At 35.2% G+C, this 25,284-nt stretch overlaps 3 protein-coding genes across 3 annotated transcripts in view; 2 read left to right on the forward strand and 1 right to left on the reverse strand.

The window, feature by feature from the left end:
* The window catches only part of dsg2.2 (desmoglein 2, tandem duplicate 2), a 713,230-nt gene that overhangs the window by 661,763 nt on the left and 26,183 nt on the right, over positions 1–25,284 (forward strand). The window lies entirely within an intron of this gene.
* usp24 (ubiquitin specific peptidase 24) overlaps positions 1–25,284 on the reverse strand; it is a 746,345-nt gene that overhangs the window by 489,224 nt on the left and 231,837 nt on the right. The window lies entirely within an intron of this gene.
* dsg2.1 (desmoglein 2, tandem duplicate 1) lies at positions 1,586–24,668 on the forward strand. The gene is given in 14 exon segments (NM_001256637.1): positions 1,586–1,933; positions 5,161–5,289; positions 7,045–7,206; positions 7,318–7,459; positions 8,584–8,747; positions 8,983–9,114; positions 9,206–9,391; positions 12,115–12,509; positions 12,583–12,725; positions 16,589–16,810; positions 17,473–17,712; positions 21,925–22,043; positions 22,925–23,221; positions 23,310–24,668. Coding segments are annotated over 14 exon segments (3,429 nt in total). The 5' UTR covers positions 1,586–1,879; the 3' UTR covers positions 24,354–24,668.

Consider the following 25,284-nt stretch of genomic DNA (forward strand, 5'->3'; position numbering starts at 1 on the left):
AAGCGATTAGTTTACTTTTTTTGCGAGTACATGTACTGCTTTTAAAATTATTAGTTGACTTTTTTGTAAGCCCGTAGTTTTAAAAGCGATTAGTTGACTTGTAAAGTGACTTGTTGACTTTTTTTTTACAAGCCTTTAGCTTTTAAAGCAATTAGTTGACTAGCATTGCATTTAAAATGATTAGTTGACTTTTAAAACGTCTACTTGACTTTTTTGTAAGCCTGTAACTTTTAAAGTGATTAGCTGACTTTTTTTTGCAAGTACACCCATTGCTTTTAAAATTAGTTGACTTTTAAAACGACTAGTTGACTTTTTTGTAAGCCTATAGGTTTTAAAGTAATTAGTTGATTTTTTGTGTGTATGCCAAATGCTTTTAAAACGATTTGTTGACCTTTAAAGTGATTAGTTACCTTTCAAAAATGTGAGTAAACCCACTGCTTTTAAAATGATCAGTAGACTTTTTAAATGACTTGTTGCCTTTTTCATAAGCCTGTTGCTTTTAAAGCGATTAGTTGACTTTTAGTTGTTTAATATATATATATATATATATATATATTTGAAGTCAGAATTATTAGCCCCACAGAATTATTAACCCCCCCCCTTTTTCCCCCAATTTCTGTTTAACGTAGAGAAGATTTTTTTAACACATTTCTAAACATAATAGTTTTAATAACTAATTTCTAATAACTGATTTATTTTATCTTTGTCATGATGACAGTAAATAATATTTGACTAGATATTTTTCAAGACACTTCAATACAGCTTAAAGCGACATTTAAAGGCTTAACTAGGTTAATTAGGTTAACTAGGCAAGTTAGGGTTATTTGGCAAGTTATTGTTTAATGACGGTTTGTTCTTAGACTATCGAGAAAGTATATAGCTTAAAAAGGCTAATAATTGTGTCCTTAAAATGGAGTTAAAAAAATAATAAATTTGCTTTTATTCTAGCCGATATAAAACAAATTAGACTTTCCCCAGAAGAAAAAATATTATCAGACATCATATGGGAAATGTTTAAAAAAGAAAAAAAATCTAGGGGGGGGGGGGGCTAATAAAAATAACCTCAACTATATATATATATATATATATATATATATATATATATATATATATATATATATATATATATATATATATATATATAGGCCTATATATATATGTAATAACTAATTTGAGAAATTGTTTTAGCTTCTACTGTTTTATTGTCTTATTCTATATTTATTTTTTTATTTTTTTATCAGTATATCAGTGTATCTACATGCGTTTTTTTATTATTATTCTGCACTGTAAAGAAATTAGTAGCCTTTAGAAAATAATTTATAGAAAAACAATTGAGTGAAAAACTATTATTCAATTTTGCATTATTTCAACTCGAGTTGGCAAAATGCAATGTATTAAACCTTGGAGACATAATTTGTCTTAAAATTAGTTACAAAACACTACATAAGGGTTCAGGTTTGCTATTCTGGATGTATGCTAATACTTCCTTAGCACCACCCGTTCATGATACATAAAAGGTAATTGTGAAAATTATACTTTCCCCACCCCTTTCTCCTTTTTTTTTGGTACTGTGTCTGTCTGTATTCTCGCTGTCTCTCTCATACACACACTCACACACATACATTTAGACGCTCTCACACACACACCCATTTGTGACGCTCGGTCCTCCTTTTTAACCCGCAAGGTGAGGGTGTGGGAGAAACAATGAATAAGGAGTTTGTCTAAAGCACTCGGGATCGATCTCATCCGTATTATCGCTCGTCAAGGAGGTCCAGAACGCACAGCTGTTTCAGCGGATTTATTTTCCGAGAGTTTCCCACCGGCGGCCGGTAACAGAAACAGAGCTCAGGTGATCAGGAAATATCGTGTTCATCCGGCCATGGCCCGGCGAATTTCACCTGTTGTCGCGTTCCTGCTTTGTTTTGGATTGTCGGTAAGTTTGTCGTTCATCTCTCGATAGTCAACATACCCATGTACTCCATGTTAGTTATTCTGCTTTTCGAAAGTATCTTTTTTTAAACGAAATCGTCGTAATGGCTCTCAACTGAAACTGTATTGTTTGTTGTTGGTTTCTAGCAGTCTAGTACTTTCAAAGTGTTAATAACTTTTATATATTCTTACAAACGTTAAATGATATTTATGTGGGAAAAGTCAGTTGAGTTCCTGACTGTCCTTGACCCGTGAAATGTCGAAGAGGAATAACACCAGTTGTCCAATTGTTTTGGCAACTATATGTAAAACAAAAAAGTGGTATCGTAAAATGTTATATTATGTCGTAATCACAACCTTTTGTACATCCATTTAAAGTGTCAATTTTTTGTCAGTTGGTTTAGATTTTAGCTTCAGCTACATTAATGGGTCGGCCTATCAATGGAACTAATTTAACAGCAGCATTTATGTTCATAAAGTCAATGTGGAAAACTGTAGTTATTGAGCTGCTTGAGAGGAATCTCCTTTATTTTCCACCCATAATTATAGTAGAAATAAAATGACATTTAAAATAAAATGATATTGATAAATATTTTAAAAGTTTCTGTTAATGTGAATATAAATTTGCATTCATATTATTTAACTTGATAGATTTTTGTTGTTGTTTTGTTTGTTTATATAGTAGTGTTCTTGACAAAGTATGTAAATCAACATGTATGTTAATAAAGTCAGAGAAAAATGAAAAAAAAAATGATTGGGCTTGTATCTGATCTGAAATGCCTGAGGGAAATCTCTTCAATTGTCCGCCCTTAAATGCAAAAGTCCCATGGCACTTAAATGTAAAAAAGGGCAATGCAACAGGTTGTATTATGTCGTAATAACAACTTTTTGTTGTTTAGAACATTTACATTTCTGTCAAAGTTCATTTTTAGTTCAGCTTTGGTTAGATTTTTTTAGATCCACAATGTTTTTTTATGTTTGTTTATTTAGCTGCATGTTTTTGTTTATACAGTATTTTTTTCAATATGTAAATCAACGATATTTATGTTTGTTAAGTCAGTATGGACTTTTTTGGCTTTGTATTCAACTTCTCTTTATATTAAAGTTGATTTTAGTTTTCATAGAACATAACATTTTTAGAATGTATTATGTACTTAATCTGTGGTAAAATTCAAAGTGGTCAGTAAAATGCAGTGAAACTTGTAGGTGGTCACTTTTTAATCTGCAATCTAAGACAACAACGATGTTTTTGGTCGGTCAGCCTTTTTAAATTCTAATTCTAAAATTTTAAATATAATTTCTAAAAAATAGTGCATTAGTAATCTTTATAAATGGTCAGTTAATTAAATAAGAAAGCTTCTGAAATATCTGTAATTTAGATATTTAGATTCCTAAGCAACTTACGATAGTAGTAAGATTTTTAAAAACCCTTTTAACCTCTTTTTTTAAACCTTTTTGTGAAAGCCATTTTTGAACAAACCCTGTCTGTGACAGACAGACAGCAGTCGAGCTGGATCTGCAAGACTCTAAAGCCTGTTTTTATTTATTTGCAGGCATGTTGAAATCCCCACCCTCTGGCAGTGTAATGTCAACCATTTCATAAAAAAATACTTTCTCCTATTCAAATGAAAACGAATTCATTTCATCTGAATAACAGATCCTACTTAACGAGTTCTTTCTCTGAAAATTATTTTACCTGAAGTAATGTAGACCGAAGAATTTTTATATGCTTACACTCATAAAATTATTTTTGCTGCTTGTTCAAACTACTTATTTTTATGTTCCATCCACTTAAATTTGTGAAAACCAATAAGTTAACATAATTAACTGTCTCAATTTGTCTCAACACAAATCGATTTTGGTGAACTCAGCACTTTTTACTGTGTATCTTTCACGCCACTGTTTTTGATTGTTTGAATCTAGGGACTCAATAATATACAGGTTAGTGTAGACTTTATTCAGCTATTTTTGTTTCTGTATAAGCTTTACACTCATTTAAAAGAATTGATATTACAGCTCAGATCAATGTTTTGTGTGTAACTGTTTATTTTTGTGACAAGTACTGTAGATATATAATACGCAGGATAATGTATGTCAGTACAGTATATAATAAAGCCATTCAGTTTTTTTACACCAACACTTCACTACATGTCTAAATGCTGTTAAGCCAGTTGGGCATTATTTTGAGAAAACAACCGCTTAGATGTACATTATCCCTTACTTTGTAATTATATAAAGATTTCAGAAAGAAGCAAAAAGTAATGAAAACACCAGCCAGAAATTACATTTTAGATTTGTGAAATTATTTACTTTGTGTCACTGTATGTGTGTGTGTGTGTGTGTGTGCTTTATCTTGAATGTGTGTGTGGTCTAATTAAGGTTATCATGGTTTTAAACGGAATGCATTTTCCTTTTGCCAAATATTTCTTGATCTTATCTTTTTTAATTAGAAGTGAAGTAATGTTATCACTTCTGCCCTGTTGCTGTGGTTCCAAATGTTTTCAGGTTTATTACCTGCTTTAGGCCTGTCATTAATAAATATGACATTAAAACCACCTAGTTTTTTTATAGAGTAACATTTCAGTGTTGCTCTGAGATAAGAAAATGTTGGTTTGGAAACATTTTTATTGGTGAAATGGAGAAAAAAAAAACTATTTTGTGTCTTAAAATGTTACCTAATATTTAGTTTTTGTTTATGTGTTGTGTAAAATCACTTAATTATTAATATCTTCTAAACACAAAAAAAAACAAGATCTTTTATTAAAATTTTTTTAATGTCCTTTAATTATAGGGTCATTCCAAGTGTACCCTTCTTCACACAGTTAAAGTTTATAGATTCTCACGACACTTTTTTTATTTGCAAAGTTAGTAACTATTTTATTACATCTACTTACATATTACTAAAAAACAGTTACCATTTTATCATAGACAATAAATGCTGCACATTTCGATCTTGGTCTCAAACAATGCATTCATGCAAATGTGCAACCACAGAGTTTCGATCATTTATAAATGACTCACTTATCATGAATTATGCACAGATCATACTTATCAGAATGCTCTTATACCAGTCAGGGCAATGAATGCAAAAAATAATAATAAATAAATAAATAAATAAATAAATAAACAAATAAATAAATAAACTTCTGTCTCCCTTGTTCTGTTCTATTTCAGAAAACAAACTATGTTGCCAGAACAAGTGTGTCTTGACATGCATTTCTGTCATTTCAGCATTTCTTTGAGGCTGAAGCCAGATTGCAGCACTCTGTGGCCCTCCACAGGCAGAAGAGAGAATGGATCGTCCCTCCACAGATCCTAGAGGAAAACGTAGATTACACCAAGAAAGACTTCATTGCAAAAGTAAGTCGAGCCTCTCTGTCAAAAACACTAACATAACAAGGAATTTTGGAAAACTTTAATTCGTTCACATTCGACAATATTAACTACTTATGCAAATACTCTGTTCTTTTTAGTGTTCACTTAAGCATTTACTACTACTAATAATATTATTATTTATATACATTGGTCATAGATCAACATCAAAATAATAAATATGTAATATAGTTTTATTTTATTTCCATTTGTTTCTGATAAATAAAGTGTATTGTAGAATGACTTATCATGATTTACAGAGGACATAAACTAAAATATCATTCAGAAGTCAAAAGTACAGTAACATAAAATAAGCACACTAAACTTTTTTAATGAGTTACTGTGCATATTTTAATAAGTACAAGTTAGAATAATACTTTTTATTTAATAACTTTATAATAATAATTAGTATATTATGTGTTGCGGATAACGGAACACTATTCAACCCATATTTTGACCTTTTATTTGCAGATGGTAAGTGAGACTACTGTACTTCCATGCTTTCAGCATATATAAACAAATTTTAAAATGTAAGAAAAATATTTGACTTTTACTGATAGTGTTTACTTGACCACAATACTTTAAAAAAATTAAAAAAGAACATTAATTATATAAATCAGTGATGCCCAAACTAGGGCCTGTGTATCTTTGTATCCTTTGATTTGGCCTGCCAGAGGGAAAATGATTGGGAAGGGTTGGGAAATGCCTTTAACAGAGATTGTCATTTTTTATTTTTAAAGAAACTTTTATTTGCTTGTTTTATCGTTGAGCTACAAAAAGAAGCTAACTGAAATTAAATGTTTCAATTAAATGTTGTAAATGAATCAGATTTAAAAAAACAATTTACACACTGTCACTTAACGAATAGGAGACAAAGCAGAAGACATCACCGTGCAAATCAAGGCAAAGGCAGTTTCAGCATGACTAGTGTATTAGGGCATTGAATTCCAGTGTTTTATAAATATTTTTTTATGGTTTTATTGTAATAAGTTTGTTAAATTAATGTACATTTTCAAAAAAACAAAAAAACAAATGCATTAGTAAATACGGTTGAAGTAATTTTTTCTATTTTTTATTATTTTTTTAACTTATGAAATAAATAAGTAAATTACCCATGGCAACTTTAATGTGATACAGTTTGCTATATTTACTTTTGGCCCACAGCTCTCAATCAAGCTTGGATTTTGGCCCTTCCTAAGAAAAAGTTTGGGGAACCCCTGATATAGATTATTTAACATTAATAAGGAAAAAAGAATTATAAACCATCCATCAATCCTAGTTCAGGTTAATTTAACATTTACAAACACATTTTTGTTAATAAGATCTAAACTTATGTGAACTAACAACAAATATTGTAGTTGTATTTCTATTAATTGATTTTATTTGAGATCAACAAAGGCTTTAGCACATTTCTGTTCATTGTTAATCCCTTAACAATATTAAATAATAGGGGCTTACAAGAATACATATTTCAACAGAAGTAAACAGAAATAAAAAAGAATTAAAGTACTTTACACCAGTGATTTACAATTTTAGCAGCTGATACAAAGTGATGTCTTCATTGCCATGTACATCCCAAAAATTGAAAATGACATAAAAAACAACATATTGAGGAATAAATTCAGTATTACAACAATATTCACAAATTAATGCAGCAAAATCTCAAGAAATGATATTTGCAGTGCTTTATTCCATGTGTCAGGTGTGTGTTATGTTCATTTTATGCGTTTCTAATTGATATAGATTCGCTCAGATAAGGAAGTTGCCCAAATGAAAAATCTGAGGTACTCACTGAGAGGCGTAGGTGCAGATCAGGAGCCGTTCAATTTGTTTGTGGTGAATCCTGAAACTGGATATGTAAGAATAACAGGGATCCTTGACAGAGAGTCCATCTCACAGTACAATGTAAGTAATTGATGATGATGATGATGATGATAATGATGATGAACGTGGTTTTAACACCTACGCTTATTGACAAGGGTTATAAAATTTTAATAAATTTCTTCACCTCCGCAGCTTTCAGGCATCGCTTTGTTCACAGATGGCTCAATTGCAGAGAATGACATCGGGCTGAGAATTAAAGTGAAAGACCAGAATGACAATGCTCCTGTTTTTGGTGTGATGAATCCTGGGGCTGTGGATGAGCTCAGTGCTGTTGGTATGTGACCTGCAGGTGTTACCCCCTACAACAAAAAAAAGAAACCAAATCTTTTGTAATAAACGTAACTATTAAGGTGCTAAATTATGCTAGAAAAATGCTAACAGCATCCTAATACCAGTACATTTTTTGCAGTAGCAATTAGTAAAACATAATTTTAAAAGTAGTAAGATCTAAACAATAGGCTAAATCATGTTAGCAACCAATGCTACAACAAGCAAAAATGTAATAATATGCAAAACATGCAATAATATGTTAGCAAACATGCTAATCTTTGTTAACAGTTGTTAAATCAGGTTACTAATTGATAACATGCTAAATGATGCTTGCAACCGATCCAAATGTTAGCAGTGTGGTAAATCATGTCAATCATAGTGCTAAATAATGCTAGACACATGATAACGGCATGTGAAATCATGCAAAAACCATGATCAAGCAATGAGTCAAACCTTGGTAACAGCATGCTAAATCAAGTTAGTCACAAACTTTAATCGTCTACTTGATCATTTGAATATGAAGATAAAATGATTATCAAGATGGTGACGATAATAAACAAAAAAAATTCATCAAACGTGCTAATTTATGCTAGCAATCTTTGTTAACAGTTTGTTAAATCAGGTTAATAATTGATAACCTGCTAAATGATGCTAGCATCCAATGCAAAATGTTAGCAGTGTGCTAAAGTACGTCAATCATAGTGCTAAATAATGCTAGAAACATGCTAACAATATACAAAAAACACAATCAAACACGTTAGCAATGAGTTAATCCATGTTAGCAGCATGCTAAATCATGTAAGCCACAAACTTTAAACCTCCTCCAATCCTTCGATTATAGAGATAAAATTGTGATGGTAACAATAAGCACAAGCAAATTCATGCAGAAAAAAAACATGATCTAACATGTTAGCAATGCGTTAAACCATGTTAGCAACGTGCTAAATCATTCTATACTTGATCATTTGAATATGAAGATAATATGATTATAATGATAGTGACGATAATAAGCAAACCATTAAGTTAATACATTTAAAAAAAATGTATTAACCAATAAAAATTAAGCTCCTCAAGGTTGGGATTTCATGTTTTAAGTTAAAATTTTAAGTTTACCTTTTGTTTACACAGGCACAGAAGTGATGAGGTTGAATTGCTTTGATGCTGATGAGCCAGGAAACCCAAACTCTCAGATCAAGTATGAGATTGTTGACCAGCAGCCGGCAGGGCAGTCAATGTTCAGGGTGGAAAACAACGGGAGAGTGGTTGTTGCCAATCCTAACCTGGATAGAGAGGTGAGGCAGTTAATATATGAGTGTCTGATATCCAACATAACATTTGCGCTGGTGCTTTTTTTTAACAACAGCAAGTACGAGTGTCTTTTGTGTTAGTACCAGATGTTCTAGCCAACTTAAGCTGTTATTGTTTCAGTTTTAAATGGATGATGCTGGAACATATGATGCCTTTGTTGAACACAATAAGCAGTATTTTAATAATTCCACTTGTGTATTCACACTCCATTTTTTTCAGACTGTTGATCAGTACGTCCTGCTTGTCAAAGCATCTGACCTGAATGGAGCCCCAGGTGGCAATGCCGCAACAGGGACGGTCACCATCAAGATCAATGATGTCAATGATAACGTGCCTACATTGGGAGGCCCAGTAAGCAAATAACTATATTACCTTTACATGCACATTACTTTATGTTGCTATAGTGCATATGTGGTATCAGTAACGTTTTTTTTCTCCATAGTATGAGGCCAGTATTGAAGAGAATACAGAGAATGTCGAGGTGATGAGGCTCAAAGTTAGTGACCTAGATCTTAAGGGTACGGACAACTGGGAAGGTGATTGTTATATTGCGTCAGGCAATGAGGCTGGATACTTCAGCATTCACATGGACCCAAAGACTAATGAAGTGGTCCTGACGCTAGACAAGGTGTGTGATTTTTTTTTTGTGCTTTTTTCCTTCTTGATATCCTAGCATGGTTGTAAGTTGTATTGGCATGACACAAAAATGTCAGTATTCACACCAGTGTTGGTCGGATTTCAAAACATTTTGACATCTCATGAATTAAATGTGTTCTTAATGAATATGTGTACAAATTTCAGAACACAATTATTTATTCACAGCAAGTTGTGCCTTAATTATAAAAAATCCCATCACTAACCTGTGTTTTTCTTTTGTATGGTGAACATTTAAAGGCTAAACTAGGTTGACTAGTATTAACTAGGCAAGTGTTAGCACAACAGTAGTTTATTCTGTAGCCAATCAAAAAATAATTATGCATTATATAACAATTATATAATTATATTATACAAATATTTTAAGTTATTAAAAATATAAATGTAACCCATTGGTTCTACTGCACCCAACCCAGTTTGAGCTGGGATCGAACCAGTGATTCTTTGTATGGGAGTCGGTTGCTATGACAAGGAGTTTAAAGACCATGGCCTCTAGTGTCTGTCGCTAGAGCACCTTTAGAGGTCAGAGGAGTGTGGTTTACCTACATAGCACTTTGCTAGCTGGCCTCCATTACACTCACCCCCCTCTAAACATCACTCTCATCTGGACGAGTCCCCACATGTAACCCACTAGTCCTACTGCACCCAACCCGGTTTGAACTGGGAATAATCCAGTGATATTTTGTATAGGAGTCTGTTGCTCTGACAAGGAGGTTAAAGACCATGGCCTCTAGCGTCTCTGGCACCTTTAAAGGTCAGAGAAGTGAGGTTTACCTGCAAAGCAATTCACTAGCTGGCCTCCGTAACATTTATTTTTTCGAAAATACAGCTTTAATCCTAGTCAAAATAAAAAAGAAATTTTCTCCTGAAAAGAATATCAATTTAGGAACTACTCAAAAAATGTCCTTACTTTATTAAACATCACGTCATAGAAATAATTTTAAAGAGAATAATAATTTATAATTGTTCTAATAGGGGCGTTATGGCGGCTCAGTGGTTAAGCCTGGTTTGTACTCTGCGTGCTTGCTAGAGTGCGCAACATGATTTTAGCTGGCAGAGCGCACAAATTTTTTTGAGACGAGTAAACAGTTTGTGCGGCAGATGATTTATTTTTAGTTGAATATAAAATCGCTTTATAGAGATTTTGTCTAAAAATGGGTACACTTGTACAGACATCCTTATGATCCGTCCATGCGTGATCATAGAGATAACCAGATGATCAATATTTGTTGGCTAGACATAGCAACAGCTGTGGGAAAGGAGTAAAGTTTTTCTTAAAAGGTTTAGATTGTTAGGGATAAGATTGTTAAAGCCAAAAAGGCAAAAGTGGAGACCCAGGTGATTAACAATTACAGAATATGTTTTACACCATTCATTGGTTTTACACTGATGTATATATTACAATTTTAAATGTAAACAATTTAATAGTTACAAAACTAAAATGAAGGAACAAATTATTTCTTTGATAACTGGAAGAGAATATTTGAACCTATCAGTGTACAATATACTGATGCTCTGTTGTTCCAGGCTTTATTGTTGATAATGGTCAGGAATGGATGGCCATTATTGCCTTTTTAGCACAAAACAGAAAACAGAAACTAACCAGACAGTAATGTCTGAATTATGGAGTGAGATAAATCTAAATAAAAACAAAAAACATCATATTAATTTGCCATTAATATTTTAATCAAATTTAATAGGTAGAACTGTCTAAGATATGAAGAAAAGCAAGTAATGCATCAAAGTTTGATTAAAAAAAAAATCTGGTTATAAAAATCTTCAAATCATTAAAATAATTTCTAAAAATAATTAGTTAAAAAATCTTTAATGTCATTAATGATATGTTGAGTTCCGAAAGTTTCATATTTCTATGTTTATCCATCTGATTTTACAGTTTCCTTCTTTTGACCGGCCCCCTGTCAATTTAAAAAATATCACAACAGCGAATGCATCAAGTATACAAGCCTCTTCAGTTTCGTGAGGTGCGCGCGCAGTCAGCAGAGGTCAGCGACGTGGCACCAGACAAAAGTATAATCAGCCTATAGCAATGTCACCTCACAGCAAGAAGAGACTAAGCCGAAGGCAAATTAAAAATTTATGAATTTTGCTAATAATTGTGCCTTCAATTTTATATACACTGAACTTCGGAATGATTTTTTTTGTCCTAAAACATTTAGTTGAAAAAAAAATTACAAATAATTTAGTTGGTTATTGGTATTATTTGTACAGATTCAATTTACATTAAAATTACTGGTACTCAAACGTTTTATCTAGATCACACTAGATCTTTTTCATGTAATTTTGTTCAATTCAGTTCAAGTTTATGTATAGTGCTTTTCCCAATATTTATCATTTCGACACAGCTTTACAAAAGGTGCACATTATTGCATTACAGTCAAAGTCAGGAAAGTTAAGGAGTTGTGTATAGGATGGACAATATATAAACAGACATATATAAACATTTTGTTCACTGAAAGTTTTTTCTGAAGTATTTTATCAGCTGAACAATCAATATGTTGTTCACTCACTATCCTTTGCCTTAGTCCCTAATTTATCAGGGGTTACCACAGTGGAATGAATCACCAACTACTCTGATCTACTCTCATTCTCATACTTGTCCAAAACAAAACAACACACAAAGAACCCTGACGCTAAGTTCTGTAGCATTTAACAGTTCTGAACCGTTTTTATCTGCAGGCGGTTGATTATGAAGATGTCAAAGATCTGAACCTTGGCATCGGTGTAGCCAACAAAGCCCCCTTTCACCCATCTGTGAGTGGAGGATCACAAGGAGCGACTATCAGCTTTGGGGGCAGTGGTGGTGGTGCAGGAAGTGGAGCTGCTGGTGGAGCTGGAGCCATGGGTGGCGCCAGTGGCAGCGGAGGTGGTACAGGTGCCAGTTCATGGTCATCGTCAGGCGTTCCGCTCTACAATGTAAACATAAAGGTGAAAAACCAGCCAGAAGGTCCCAAGTTCTTTCCAGGAACAAAAGCCATTCCCATCTCAGAAGGCAAGGCTTTTGACAGCACTGAGATCATTGCTCGATACCCCGCTATTGATACAGACACAGGAAAGGAAGCAACCAACGTCAAGTATGTTTTGCATATAACCAGCTCTGAGAGAATGAGAAATGAACCTGAACTAATATGTTCCCTTTTCCCATAGGTACATTAAATCGTCTGACCCTGATAACTGGCTGACCATCGACGAGAAGACTGGGGCCATTAGAATGAACAAGGCTCCTGACCGCGAGTCCAAGTATCTTGTTAATGGCACTTATTATGCCAAAGTCCTCAGCATAACCCAAGGCAAGTTCTAGGGGAAAGGGAAAATATTTCAGTATGTGTTATTATACAGGGATGCAGATTGTGTCATTTTTCTATAATAGTTTTTGTTTTCGATTTGGAAGTTGTCTGTTTACTGACAGAACAATAGATTGTAATCAGCATTAAAATGCATCATTTATAGTGTACTGCTTGTTTAATTTAATGAAAATAGATAATGCAAACACATGATGACCTGTCCTGAAGATGGCATTATCTTATCATCAATCATCAAAAGTTACTGAAAACCAGGAAGGCATTTACAGGGTCCCCGCGGGGTCTTAAAAAGTGTTAAAAAGTCTTAAATGAAAAAAAGAAATAGAAATTTATGGCTTTAAAAAGTCTTAAATTTGCTGTTCTAGGTCTTAAATATTTTTGCACAGGTCTTATTTTTGCGATGTCCATTTAACACTACATCTAATGCTCATTTAAATTCTTTTTGTTGTTGTTGCTAGGTTTTTGGGGTGTTGTAGTTCTTTGTTTCACTAGCCCGATTGTAATTTGCGGTATTACAACTACAAAAAGGTCAACTTGCAATAGCCAATTAGCTTTCTGATATTAAAATGTGACATCATCGCTGTGTTTGCGGAAGTTCGCTTTGACATGATTTCGGCTGGCAGAGTATGCCGTTATTTCACTGACAAATGTCACAAGCGCAGTTTTATAAGTCGGGACCGCTGTAATACGAGAGAGCGAATCTCTGCTCACGCGCCGGTTTCCTTTGTTCATGGACAAAACTGCTTGCGAGCTCTCAAAACACTGGCTACTCACGTGCGAATGATCTGCTCGCTCCGTCAGACTCCTTTCGTGCTTTTGCTCTCCAGAGATGCTTCAGGATACTGTAGTATTAAGAATAGTGAACTGATAAAATGAAATACAGTGTAGTTTTACTACAGTAAAGTGTTGAACTGTAGAAAAATATACCCTATATTTAAAAAAACACTAAAGCACTGGGTAGTTTGTTTTTAATACACTTGTTGTGTTACCATAGTAACTATAGTATTACCACAACAGAGTAATTAAAGTACTTTACTGTACTTTACAAAACACTGTACAGCAGACACTAGTTCACTTTATTTTAGAGATAAAATGGGATTGATAGTGGGATTTATTTGAAGAGTGAATAGTACAGTAAGCTATAATACCTAATTAAGTTTTTACCTATTTTCTATCATAGTTACATTTCCGCTTGCCAGAATGACTAATAATTATTGGCTAGAAATTGCAACAGCCATGGGAAAGGAGGAAAGTTTTTGTAAAACTTTGGAAAAACCTGAGGGATAAGTTTGTTAAAACAACAAAAAAGAGGCCCCCAAAAACATCTTCAATGATAATGTTTATCTTTTTATTTGTCTGATTTTACTTAGTTTTTTTGGACCGCCCCCTGTCATTTAAAAAAAATATCTCAATGGTGAACGTGTCAAGTCTAAAAGCCTTAATCCGTTTGGTGAGTTGTGTGATGCGGTGCCAGGTGAAAGTATAAATCTGCATTAAGATGTTTGTTTTTTCTGTAGTTCAATGATGCATTTCACCACTCTTTAGTACTGTTCAATTTAAATAACTTTATTTTACCCCTAATTTTGTGCTTTTACATTTTCTCTCGTGTGTTTGATATTGCGATATAGGTCTTAAATTGAATACTTAATGGTCTTAAAAAGGTCGTAAAAGGTCTTAAATTTGACATTATGATATCTGCAGAGACCCTGATTTAGTAATCGGGAGCTCTTGGTAATTTCAGCCACTGGGCCCCAGCAGTCCTAATAGGTACCATTTTTTTTTTACACTTATTTAGCCGTTTCTCCCAAAACACTCAATAATTAAATTTTTTATAATCATACAGTGATCTCTACATAAGTTTTCTCTGTGTGAAATGTAATTTAATTCACAAATAAAAAATTAATTTACAAACTGATTACAACAAATCACACATATCTGCGATTATACTTTGATAGTACTAGGATTTTTCTGGCCAGAATTGTGACCCTAGAAGAACCATAAAACTAGGGCTGGGTGAAATGGCAAAAAATGCAATCTGGATTCATTCTTTTCCATATTAAACAATAAAGATATTTATTTTGATATCAGTTATTAATGTTCCAGGTTTAAAAGAGAATGACTGAAGCCACAAATTAGAGGGTTCATTAAATAACATAACCTATTTTCGGTGGCCGACCCTTTTTGGCGGCTCAAAATTCACACTAGATTTTCATTGTTGCCCTTTTCTGCTGTGGTTCCCTCTTAGATCAATATAGAGTAAAAAAAGTCCTGAGGTTATCACTGTTACTAACAAAGGTTTTGCCACAGCCATATCACCCTGCAGCCCAAGACTGTTTACTCACTTAAGCTAACCAGGGCTGAGCCTGGTCAGTACCTGGATGGGAGACCACATGGTAAAACTAGGTTGCTGTTGGAAGTGGTGTTAGTAAGGCCAGCAGGGGGCGCTCAACCTGTGGTCTGTGCGAGTCGTAATACCCTAGTAAAAGTGAAGGGGACACTACTGTCAGTGGGTGCCATCTTTCGGATGAGATGATAAACAGAGGTCCTGACACTCTTTGTTCCTTAACAATCCAATGGCACTTCTTGCAAAAAGTAGGGGTGTAACCTCGCTGTCCTGGCTAAATTCCCTCTCGGCCCTTAACCACCATGGCCTCCCAATCTTCCCCACCCACCCCATCCATCCATCATCATCCAGGTAGATGCTGCACATGGGTGGTGGTGTGGAAAGAGAGACCCCCCCTTTATGATTGTGAAGCACTTTGGGTTTATGGCCATACATGATAAATGCGCTATATAAAGACACATTACATTACAGAAATTTGATCAGAATTCTATATAATATCGTTTATCACCCTACACAAAACCATGTTGCACGAGTCAAATGTATTGATATTTCTTCTATGCCAAAAACCATAAATCCATGAGTATATTTGGTCAATTATATCATAACTTTAGTTTATGATTTGAGTAACACACATTGCTAAGAACTTAATTTGTTCAACTTTAAAGGTGATTTTCTCAATAGTTTGAACACTCAGATTCCAGATTTTCACGTAATTTTATCTCTAATTTATCCTAACAAACCATATATCAATGAAAAGCTTATTTATTCAGCTTATTTAACTCAAACTTGAAAAAAAGACCCTTATGACAGGTTTTGTGTCTCCCAGGGTCACAATTCTAATAGGGTCACACTGCTAATATAAGTCAAAAATATAAAATACATAAAGTACATGATAATACATGGTCTATATACTATGGCACTTTAATCTAATTTCTAAAATCGTTTTAAATTACAGGAAATTAAAATTCAAAGGCTTTGTTAATCATATTGTAGTTGCCTGGTTGTAACCAGTAGATGTCCTCAGTGTGCCAAATTTCCAGCAAGTGTAAACAGTGAATTGAGCTGGAGTAGTTTATCTTTTCTAAAGGTGAATTTTGGCTTTATAATAGTATAACTACATCACAAAGTAATCTTACTTTAGAAGTTCAAAACTAGCTGGCTAAATGAGCAAGAGTACTTTTTTGTTTTATGCTAAACTACTACACGATGGTGTCACATAGTTGGTTACGTTTAGTAGTATTGCTTTACCCCCCATTTCCTCCATTTACAGCAACTTTCAGAACTTGTCTCAATCAGTTCAGCAGTTCTGCAGATGTGCAGTCAAGTAACATATTGCAATAGTTCAATAAAGCCATGATAATAATACTAATAATAATAATGAAATAAATTTTCATTTGTGAATTCAGTTTAGGTTTTTGTTTCTTTCCTACACTTGCAAAACACATATTAAAAATAATATACAAAATAAATTTTTGATACATTTATATATTACTTTCTTTCCTTATAGACTTGCCTTCGAAGACTGCAACAGGCACCATTGCCATTCAGGTGGAGGATTTTAATGACCACTGCCCCACTTTGATAAGCAATGTCCAGACACTTTGCACTGACAAGGATGCGGTCTTGGTTACTGCAAAAGATGAGGATGCACCACCCAATGGAGCTCCATTCGATTTCAATATTGTTTCAGAAGGGACTGCGGGGAAATGGACAGTTGAATATATGAATGGTATGTACAACTATTAAAGCTATGTGTGTGTATTTCTACCACTTGGAGGCATTGATGTGTTTAAAAACTTTTGCCCAATCCCTCTTTTATTTTTTAATCACGACCCCTTAAAACACAGTGTTAATCTCTACTGTTCTAGGTGAAAACATTGGAGAAAAAATAAATAAATAATAAATAAATAAATAATATATATATATATATATATATATATATATATATATATATATATATATATATATATATATATATATATATATATATATATATATATGCTTTGTTGTAAAAATTCTTAATAGTAATAAAAATACTTACATTTATTCATCTCCTGAATCAAGTCTGCAGCCATTGTAGCTGGTGTAATTTGGGAAATTTTCACATTTCCCTTGGTTTCTAGTTTGGTCCTGGAAAATTTCCATTTCAAGGGCTATTTAGCCCTTAACCTTAGCCCTATGCCTTTAAACTAAAGGACTGGGTTAACCCTACCCCTTTACATGAATGCACAAAACAAGGGGTAGGGCCAAAGGGTAGAATTAGAATTGGGCCTTTGTGTACCTTGTCCAATTTATTGCAAGAAGTCCAAAATATGAAGTACTATTCAGAGATCTGTCAATTAGGATGTCACCACTGCAGTGGTTAAAATTTTCTGTTCTTTTTCTTATTAGACACCACAGCCATATTCAGGACCCATGAAAAGCTATGGCCAGGACCACATGAGCTGATGGTGGAAGTCACGGATCAGCAGGGATTGAAATGTCCAGAACCTCAGAAACTGCAGGTGGATGTGTGCACATGTAAAAACCAGGGTGGATGTGATCGAACCGCAACAGGAGATGCGAAGAAGGGGTCCAGGCTTGGACCTGCAGGAATCGGCCTGCTCCTCCTTGGACTTCTTGCATTATTGCGTAAGTTACTATATTCACAAGTAGATCATGATTGATAGTTTATTTTAGGGGTGTAACCATACACCAAAGGCATGGTTCGGTTCGGTTCACGGTTTTGGAGCCACAGTTTGGTTCAGTTTCTGTTTGCTGTGCGGTTAGGGTTGATTTCATCTCAACAGCAATGCTAAGTAACAATAGATTCACTTAATAACAAGAACAACTAAACTTTTTTTATTAACTTTGTCATCACATCTTTAGTACAGTCAGGATACTCGAGTAAACAACAACAAAAAAAAATTTTAATACCTCCAATATAGACTAGTCAGAAAAACAATTCAAGAGTTCCCACTTAAATATGCTTAGCATTTATAGCAGGTTTGGCATGCTGTCCCAGGAGAGAACCCTGAGCTTGAAGATATTTGAGCCCAGGGCTCCCGCCCGGTCAATAGCATATCAGGAGATCCAAGATCATGTAGGTCATGTAGAATCATGTAGAAAAGGAAGGAAAGGGAGGAGATGGGGTGGAAGGGGGGATTCTTCCAAGATGAAGATAGATCATTAGAGAGAAAATGATCTATTTATAGTAAACTAGGATCATTCTGATTGGATTAATACTGATTACAGATGAGCGGCCAGTTGTGCTTAATCATATCACGTACTCCTCTCGAAATTAGTTTATGAAACTTCACTTCTCTTTAGTTCAGCCATCTTAACTAAGAAAACTAAAATTAAATAAATAACTGCAGTGTAGACTATTAAAAGATCAACTGGCTTGTCCTCTCCAAGAACATTTGGATTAGTTTTAAGTTCATCTTCAAAAACACCATAATGTCCACATTTTCAGGTGAGAGGCTTGATCTCTGAACACACATGGCATAGTGATGTTCATTTAAGTTTTCATATATATATAACCATATCTAAACATATTTATTAACCTTTCGGCTGATTTTTAAACTTATTTAATAACCTAGTGCATTTGCATAACGTTTGATTTTGTATAATAATTCAAACCAATGCAAATCACTGCGGTCTTACAGCTAAATGGGCTTTGAGACCTAAATTACATCAAACAAGACTCGATGGAACAGTGCGGCGCGGGACAGGATTTGATGGTGACTTCGGGTTCATGCCGTTATCCTCAGCCTGCGGGACTGCCATAAAATGGATATAATATACATGGATGGAAGCAGATGAAATGATATTTATCTTTGCATGGAAGAAACAAGGATGCATTTAGGTCCTTTCAGATGGGAGGAGGATGGAGGTCTCGTGCCCGCACGTGACTGTTTCTGTTCGGTGTTTTTGCATGTTTTTGTTCAGTTGAGCGCGGCGCGACTTCAGGTCTAACCATTCACAAAAGAAATCATCAACAGTGTCACATTTGTATTTGCTAAGATCTAACCCAATGTTGTGCTTGGCATGCGTTTATTGTTTTCTGATAGGAGTTTCATTTTAGACATGGCTGCGGCGAGTCTGCATTAGCCTATTGCTCTAATATAAAATGGCCTATTTAATCTAAAACTTTTTACAGAGCTCAGTAAAATGTTTTTTGGTAAGTTATTAATAATCTGTTCAATAATTCTTTAATGCCAAAACGAATGGTTAAATACAGATTGGTTTAGATGCATATAGACTAGTTTAAATAAATAAATAAAATATATTTTAGGCTATAAAAATAAATATAAAACAAATGGGTTATTTTCTGAAAAATGCGTATGTCCGTGTTTATCATTCTATCGAATTAAGCGCAAATAAGACACGAATATTCCGTGCATTTGCGGAGCAGTCAATGTATGCACTGAAAAATAGTCTATAAGCCCCTTAAAACTTAAATAGGCTATTAATAATGGATATAAAAGATAAATAACTTTTATGAAAGCAAGGAAGAATCATGCAGCAGTGCTGTTAAAGGAGTCTCAAATGATCAACAACCGCAACACGTCTTATCCCAGAACATTTGAGCTGGTTTCAGAGTTCTTTCATTTTCTTTTTAAGTTGTTTCATTTTTACAAATGGTTTTATTTAACATGTTTGTTAATAAAATCCAGTTTTGCTATTTAGTCCATAATTTTTATGCAACAAAGTTGCAAACTAATTTGCTCTAAGATGTGGCTCTGCCCTTAAGTGCAGCTCGCACTTCAACAGCTGCTGCTGAGACAGAGAGAGACAGAAAGAGAGGGCAGGAGAGCAATCGAAGTAATTAATTTTTATCCAAAAGTGTCAGTCAGTTGATGTTGATGTAAACAGCTGAAGCTATCATATTATTTATAGTTAATTTATTATCAATGATGATAATTACAATTAATTGTACTATTCATTTTATTAAATAATGCAATTAAAACATGTAATATCACCAACCCTGTTCCTGGAGAGCTACCTTCCTGCAGAATTCAGTCCCAACCCTAATCAAACACACCTGAACCAATTAATAGTACCTTAAGCAGCACTTGATAATTACAAACAGGTGTGTTTGGTCAGGGTTGCAACTGAAATTTGCAGGAAGGTAGCTCTCCAGGTCTACATTATTACAAAACAGGCTAAATATTGTCTTTAAAATCGTCATAGTTTTCAGCTCTTGGCAATATTTTTGCCTATCGTCGATACACGATACTATCGTCTTTCGGCACAACGCTAGTTAGAGGATTCATAAGAGGAAAATCTGCTCTTGTTCTGGGAAAAGAAAGGTCGCTTATTTCCACGACGGCAGCGCCTTGCGAGGAGAGTCTTGTTCATTCCTACAACACGCGGTGGGAGCGAACGCAGCTGGCCATGTTTTGGAGGTGGTTATAAAAACGGTGTCAGGAAATGCGAAGGAGAGTGCTTTTTCCTTTGATCTAGTTTTTTTGTGTATTTTGCTGTGATGATTATGATTTTCATTGTTTTTGCTTAACATTCGTTTGGGTAAAATTATTTTGCATTACTTTAGCCCACATTGAGAACTTTTTAGTTTTTTGTTCAATTTTATTTTGATTGATTTGTTAGTTACTTTTTGGTTCGTCTCTTTCCAGTTATATTGAGATACACCTTCTCAAGTTCACTCTTTTCTCAGAGTAAGTTGGATAGGGAAGATGTCATACAACTTCCATTTGGCAAAAACATAGAAAATGTATTATTAAAGACATAAGGTAAGAAGTGAAGGTTATCTTTGTTTTTATTTCATTCTACAGTTCAGTACAGGGAAGAATACGGTGCACAAGACCTTTTCTTTTTTATCAGTTTTTTGCGGGGTAAAGGGTTATTCATGAGTTTAAAAATTGTTTTGTTATATTTTTTTTCTTTTGTTTGGCTTCACTATCGTCCCCTTACTCGACTTTAACTAATTTTTGTTTGATACTTTGTTTGAATTTACTACTTTATTATATTCTTTTTATTATTGTAAATATTTATCTTTTTTGTATATATTTGGGCATTGTTCTGGTTTCACTTTTTACATTAAATACTTTTGCTGGCAGTTCTGTTGTAAGTCTTTTGCTTACACTCTTACATTGTGAAAATTCCACACTTTTTAAATGTTATTTCTTATAAGTAAGTTTCGTGAAAGTTAAGATAGATAGGCATGCGCTTTGTCTACATCACAAATTATATTCCTGTACTCCACTGGAAAACAGAAAAGTTCCCACACAGGTGACTTAAATGTGTCTGGGGGATCTGCAATCTCAATATATGCGAAGCAGCCATCCTGCTTATACAGTAGGGACCAAGTGTTATCGCTCACTGAAGTCACATGACATGCACTTGGAAAATACTAACTTTAAAATCTAATATTTAGAACAAAAGCTCATCATTACTAATACATTTGAATCAAATGTGATAAAGTAAAGAATTGTTTTATAATTGGTTCAATTAGTTAGAGCACAGGTGTCAAACTCAGTTCCAAAAGGGCCGCAGCTCTGCACAGTTTAGTTCCAACCCTAATTAAACACACCTGATCAAACTAATTGAGTCCTTCAGGCTTGTTTGAAACCTACAGGTAAGTGTGTTGGAGCAGGGTTGGAACTAAACTGTGCAGGGCTTCGGCCCTCCAGGAATTGAGTTTGACCCCTGAGTTAGAGACAAGTGACGTCAACCTCAACAATGGGCAGCAGGGGGCGTGAGAGTACGATTTTGGCCACGAGAGTTTCGCGATACTCATCGTGGTTGGCGTATTGCGATATTTCAGTTCGATTTGTAATATCGTTACACCCCTAGTTTATATGTTGCTAAAATAAATGGGAATATCCTTCTGTGTTACAGTCATCCCACTTCTGTTGCTGCTCTGTACGTGTGGAATGACAGGAGCTTTCACAGACATGCCGTTTGAAACCAAAGTGCATCTCATCTCTTCCAATACTGAAGGCCAAGGAGAGGATAGGGTAAGAAATACAGCATCCAATTGATGAGTACAAAATATTGGTGATTTTCCACTGTTTACTTTTATATGTACTCCACATTTCACATGTGTTTTGGCCTTGTATAAACCAACTATAAAGAAGTAAGGCTACCAGTAAAGTGACACTGATCTTTTTTTCTCAATACTCAAGACTTACACTCGATTATAAAAACTTAGACAAACATTTCACAATGAGAGAAACGTCTATACCTTGTCTGTTGATCACGATACAGCTGCTTTTGCTGACTGTAGCAGAATCCAATCATGTATCAGATCTATTGACGCAATTAGTATTTCTTAGTATGGGTATGAATAAAAAAGTACCAAGTACAGTACTGCAAGTCGTACAAAGGGTGTATTCACACCAGCAAAGTACAGACCAAACACAATGTTGATTTTAAACCTGAAATTGTGTTTGGTTTGGACTTTGCTGATGTGAATACACCCTTTGTACGTCTCACTTTTGAGGGGCTCTGAAGACCTGCCACTGACAAAGTCTTTCTGTAAGTTTAAGGGACCATTTGCACATAAATAAAAGTTGTATAAAAGATAGAGCTGGGATTGGTTAGAGGAAGGCTGACCTCACGGCTGCAAAACTCAAGGACCCTAGGAACTCTAAAGGCACAGGTCTTTCTGCCGTGTCTATGTGCTTGATCGATGTTGGATCATTTTCACAGCTTACATTTACTGAACTTAACTGTACCATAGTTTGTTTGTAAGCCAAGTATCTGAGACAACCTCTTCAGCTGGGTTTAGGTTACCAATTGGGTAAACAAGCTTGAGTTCAATTCAACTGAACCTAAAACGTTGTAAAAAAAAAGTTGTTTTTTCTAAATCTTAAGTAAATCATTTTGTCTTTAACAGGATGTTCCATTAATGTGCCCTCCTTCCAATGTTGACGGGATGGGTTTCATGACAAAGGATTATATGGCTGTGGGTGCCATGCATTCTGCAGGACTAGGATTAGGAGTAGGAGCAGGAGTAGGAGCTGCGGGTTTCCTGGAGTCCACTTCCACAATGGGTGGCCGAGGCTACAATGAAATGGAATTAGACTACATGAACTCCATCGGGAGAAATAATGCCTATTCGAGTAGAGATATGGCTGGAGATTTTGACGGAATGGCATTATCTGATGGATACCTGTGTGAATACTATTCACAGGTTAGTGCACAGTCACATATAACGCAGGTTTATATAAAGTATTTCTATCTGGATCTGATATAAATGTCCTGCTGTACCTGTTTTACAGAAAAGCCGTGTAGTGGACGGATTTGGAAAGGATGACCCTATGGTGTATGATTATGAAGGGAAGGGTTCTCCTGTTGGTTCAGTTGGCTGCTGCAGCTTACTCGAAGATCAAAATGACCTAGAGTTTCTGAATGACCTTGGGCCAAAGTTCACCACTCTCGCTGACATTTGTGGAGGTAAAAAGACTGAAATCCCAGCTCCTGCACCAGCTCCTCTTCCTCCCCCTCCCAAACCTGTAGTGGACCGCTCCGAGGTGGTGTCTTCAACCACCAACATCTTAAATACAGGGAATATTGCCACTAACAGAGTTAACACAGTAAACGTAGCTTCCAACATGGCCACAGCATCATCTACTCGTGTGGAGAACGTGCTGGTTACAGACAACCGCCCCACTATGATTACGAGTGTCCAGCCAGCTCCAACTCTTCTGGTGCAACCGCAGCCAATGTACTACATGGTCGAGCAGCAGCCAAGCACAGTACTGGTCGCAGAAAGACCTGCCATGACACAGGGCATGTATGTTTTGAACAGTGGCCCAGTTGCTGAGGGCATGGTAGTGCAGGGCGGCAATATAGCAGCAAATACCCTGACGAGAGGTGAGAGAATGGTGCTTGTGGACCGTGGCGGACCTGCTCAAGCGCTCAACAATGGGATGCTGCACACAAGTAATCTGTCTGGATCACAATTGCTCCTGGTGGATGGAGGTGCCACGAGCGGTCAAGTCCTTCAGGGGACTATTCAAAGAGGGGTTGCTGGATCTCAGGGCCTGATGTTTGTGGACGGACAAGGGGGGCAGGTGATTCAGGGATCAATCAACAATGGTATTTCCACTCATGGCGGATCTCAAAATGTCTTTTATGTGGAGAATAAAGGGGGATCGAGTGTTGTCCAGGGGGGGCTTCAAATGGGCAAGGCATCCACCGCAGGATCCCTTATTGGTGATGTTGGCATTGGTGGGTCATCTGTCAAGATTACCCAAAATCCTTCATCGCATAAAGTCGTTGTCCAGGAGAGGAAGGTTGTGACAACACAAAGCGTCAAGTAACAATGCAACACTCAGGCGGCACATGAACAGTTGTGAAAATGTCTAGGGTTTTAAAAATCAAGTCTTGCGCAGCTCCTGAATGCAAATCAGTAGAGTATCATGTTGTCAACATGTTGGGTCATAGAGTGTACGCAAATGAATTCTTGAAAAACTGGTTTTAATGCCCTTGAGTTTACTTCTCTGTATGCGTAGTGCACTGTTTGCGTATTTTTTTATTACTTTGTTTTTGTTATTTTTTTTGCATGTTTTGCTGGTTGTCTGTTGCTGTATGAATGCATTGAGTGTGTTTTATTCTGTAAAGGAGGGTTTATGATAAAATGCAGTTTAGGTAGCCCTGAGGCCATTCCAGTGTAGTATATGCAAATTTGTTTCGGCAGGAAACAGATACATGAGAATGTTTGTACACTGCCAGAATTAAGTTGCCTTAAGTGCAGTCACCTCAAAATAATGAAGAAAGGCGGACAGTTTTTGTCTCCAAAATACATGCTATAAAAGACAACTCATAAATCACTTTTCAGATTAAGCGAACTATAAAAGTATGTTTTGGGAAGTTGTGTTGTGCCTCATTGGCTACCACTGGTACGCTTTGTATTTTTCAGTATTGCTCATTTCCTTTTAGTCACCATTGAAATCATTAGAATTTCTTTTCAGATTTCTGTTTGTATGTGTAAATAGACCAAACCCACATTCTAAGCAATACTGCTTTAATGGATAAAATGAATGTTATCTATAATTTTTTTTGTAATTTAAAATAGAGTACTGGACTATTCGTTCAGCATTAGAAAAGAAAAAGAAGAAAATACTTCAGTTGTGGTGCTGGGATTTTTCTATTGACAGCTCTGGTTTGTTACAACAAAAAAGCTTTTCGTTGGTTTTAAAAGGGGCAGGCATTGACATTGTTATCTACATGGTGGGAAAGCATGGTAAGGTG

The sequence above is a fragment of the Danio rerio genome, chromosome 20 (assembly GCF_049306965.1).
Source record: "Danio rerio strain Tuebingen ecotype United States chromosome 20, GRCz12tu, whole genome shotgun sequence".
Classification (NCBI taxonomy): Eukaryota; Metazoa; Chordata; class Actinopteri; order Cypriniformes; family Danionidae; genus Danio; species Danio rerio.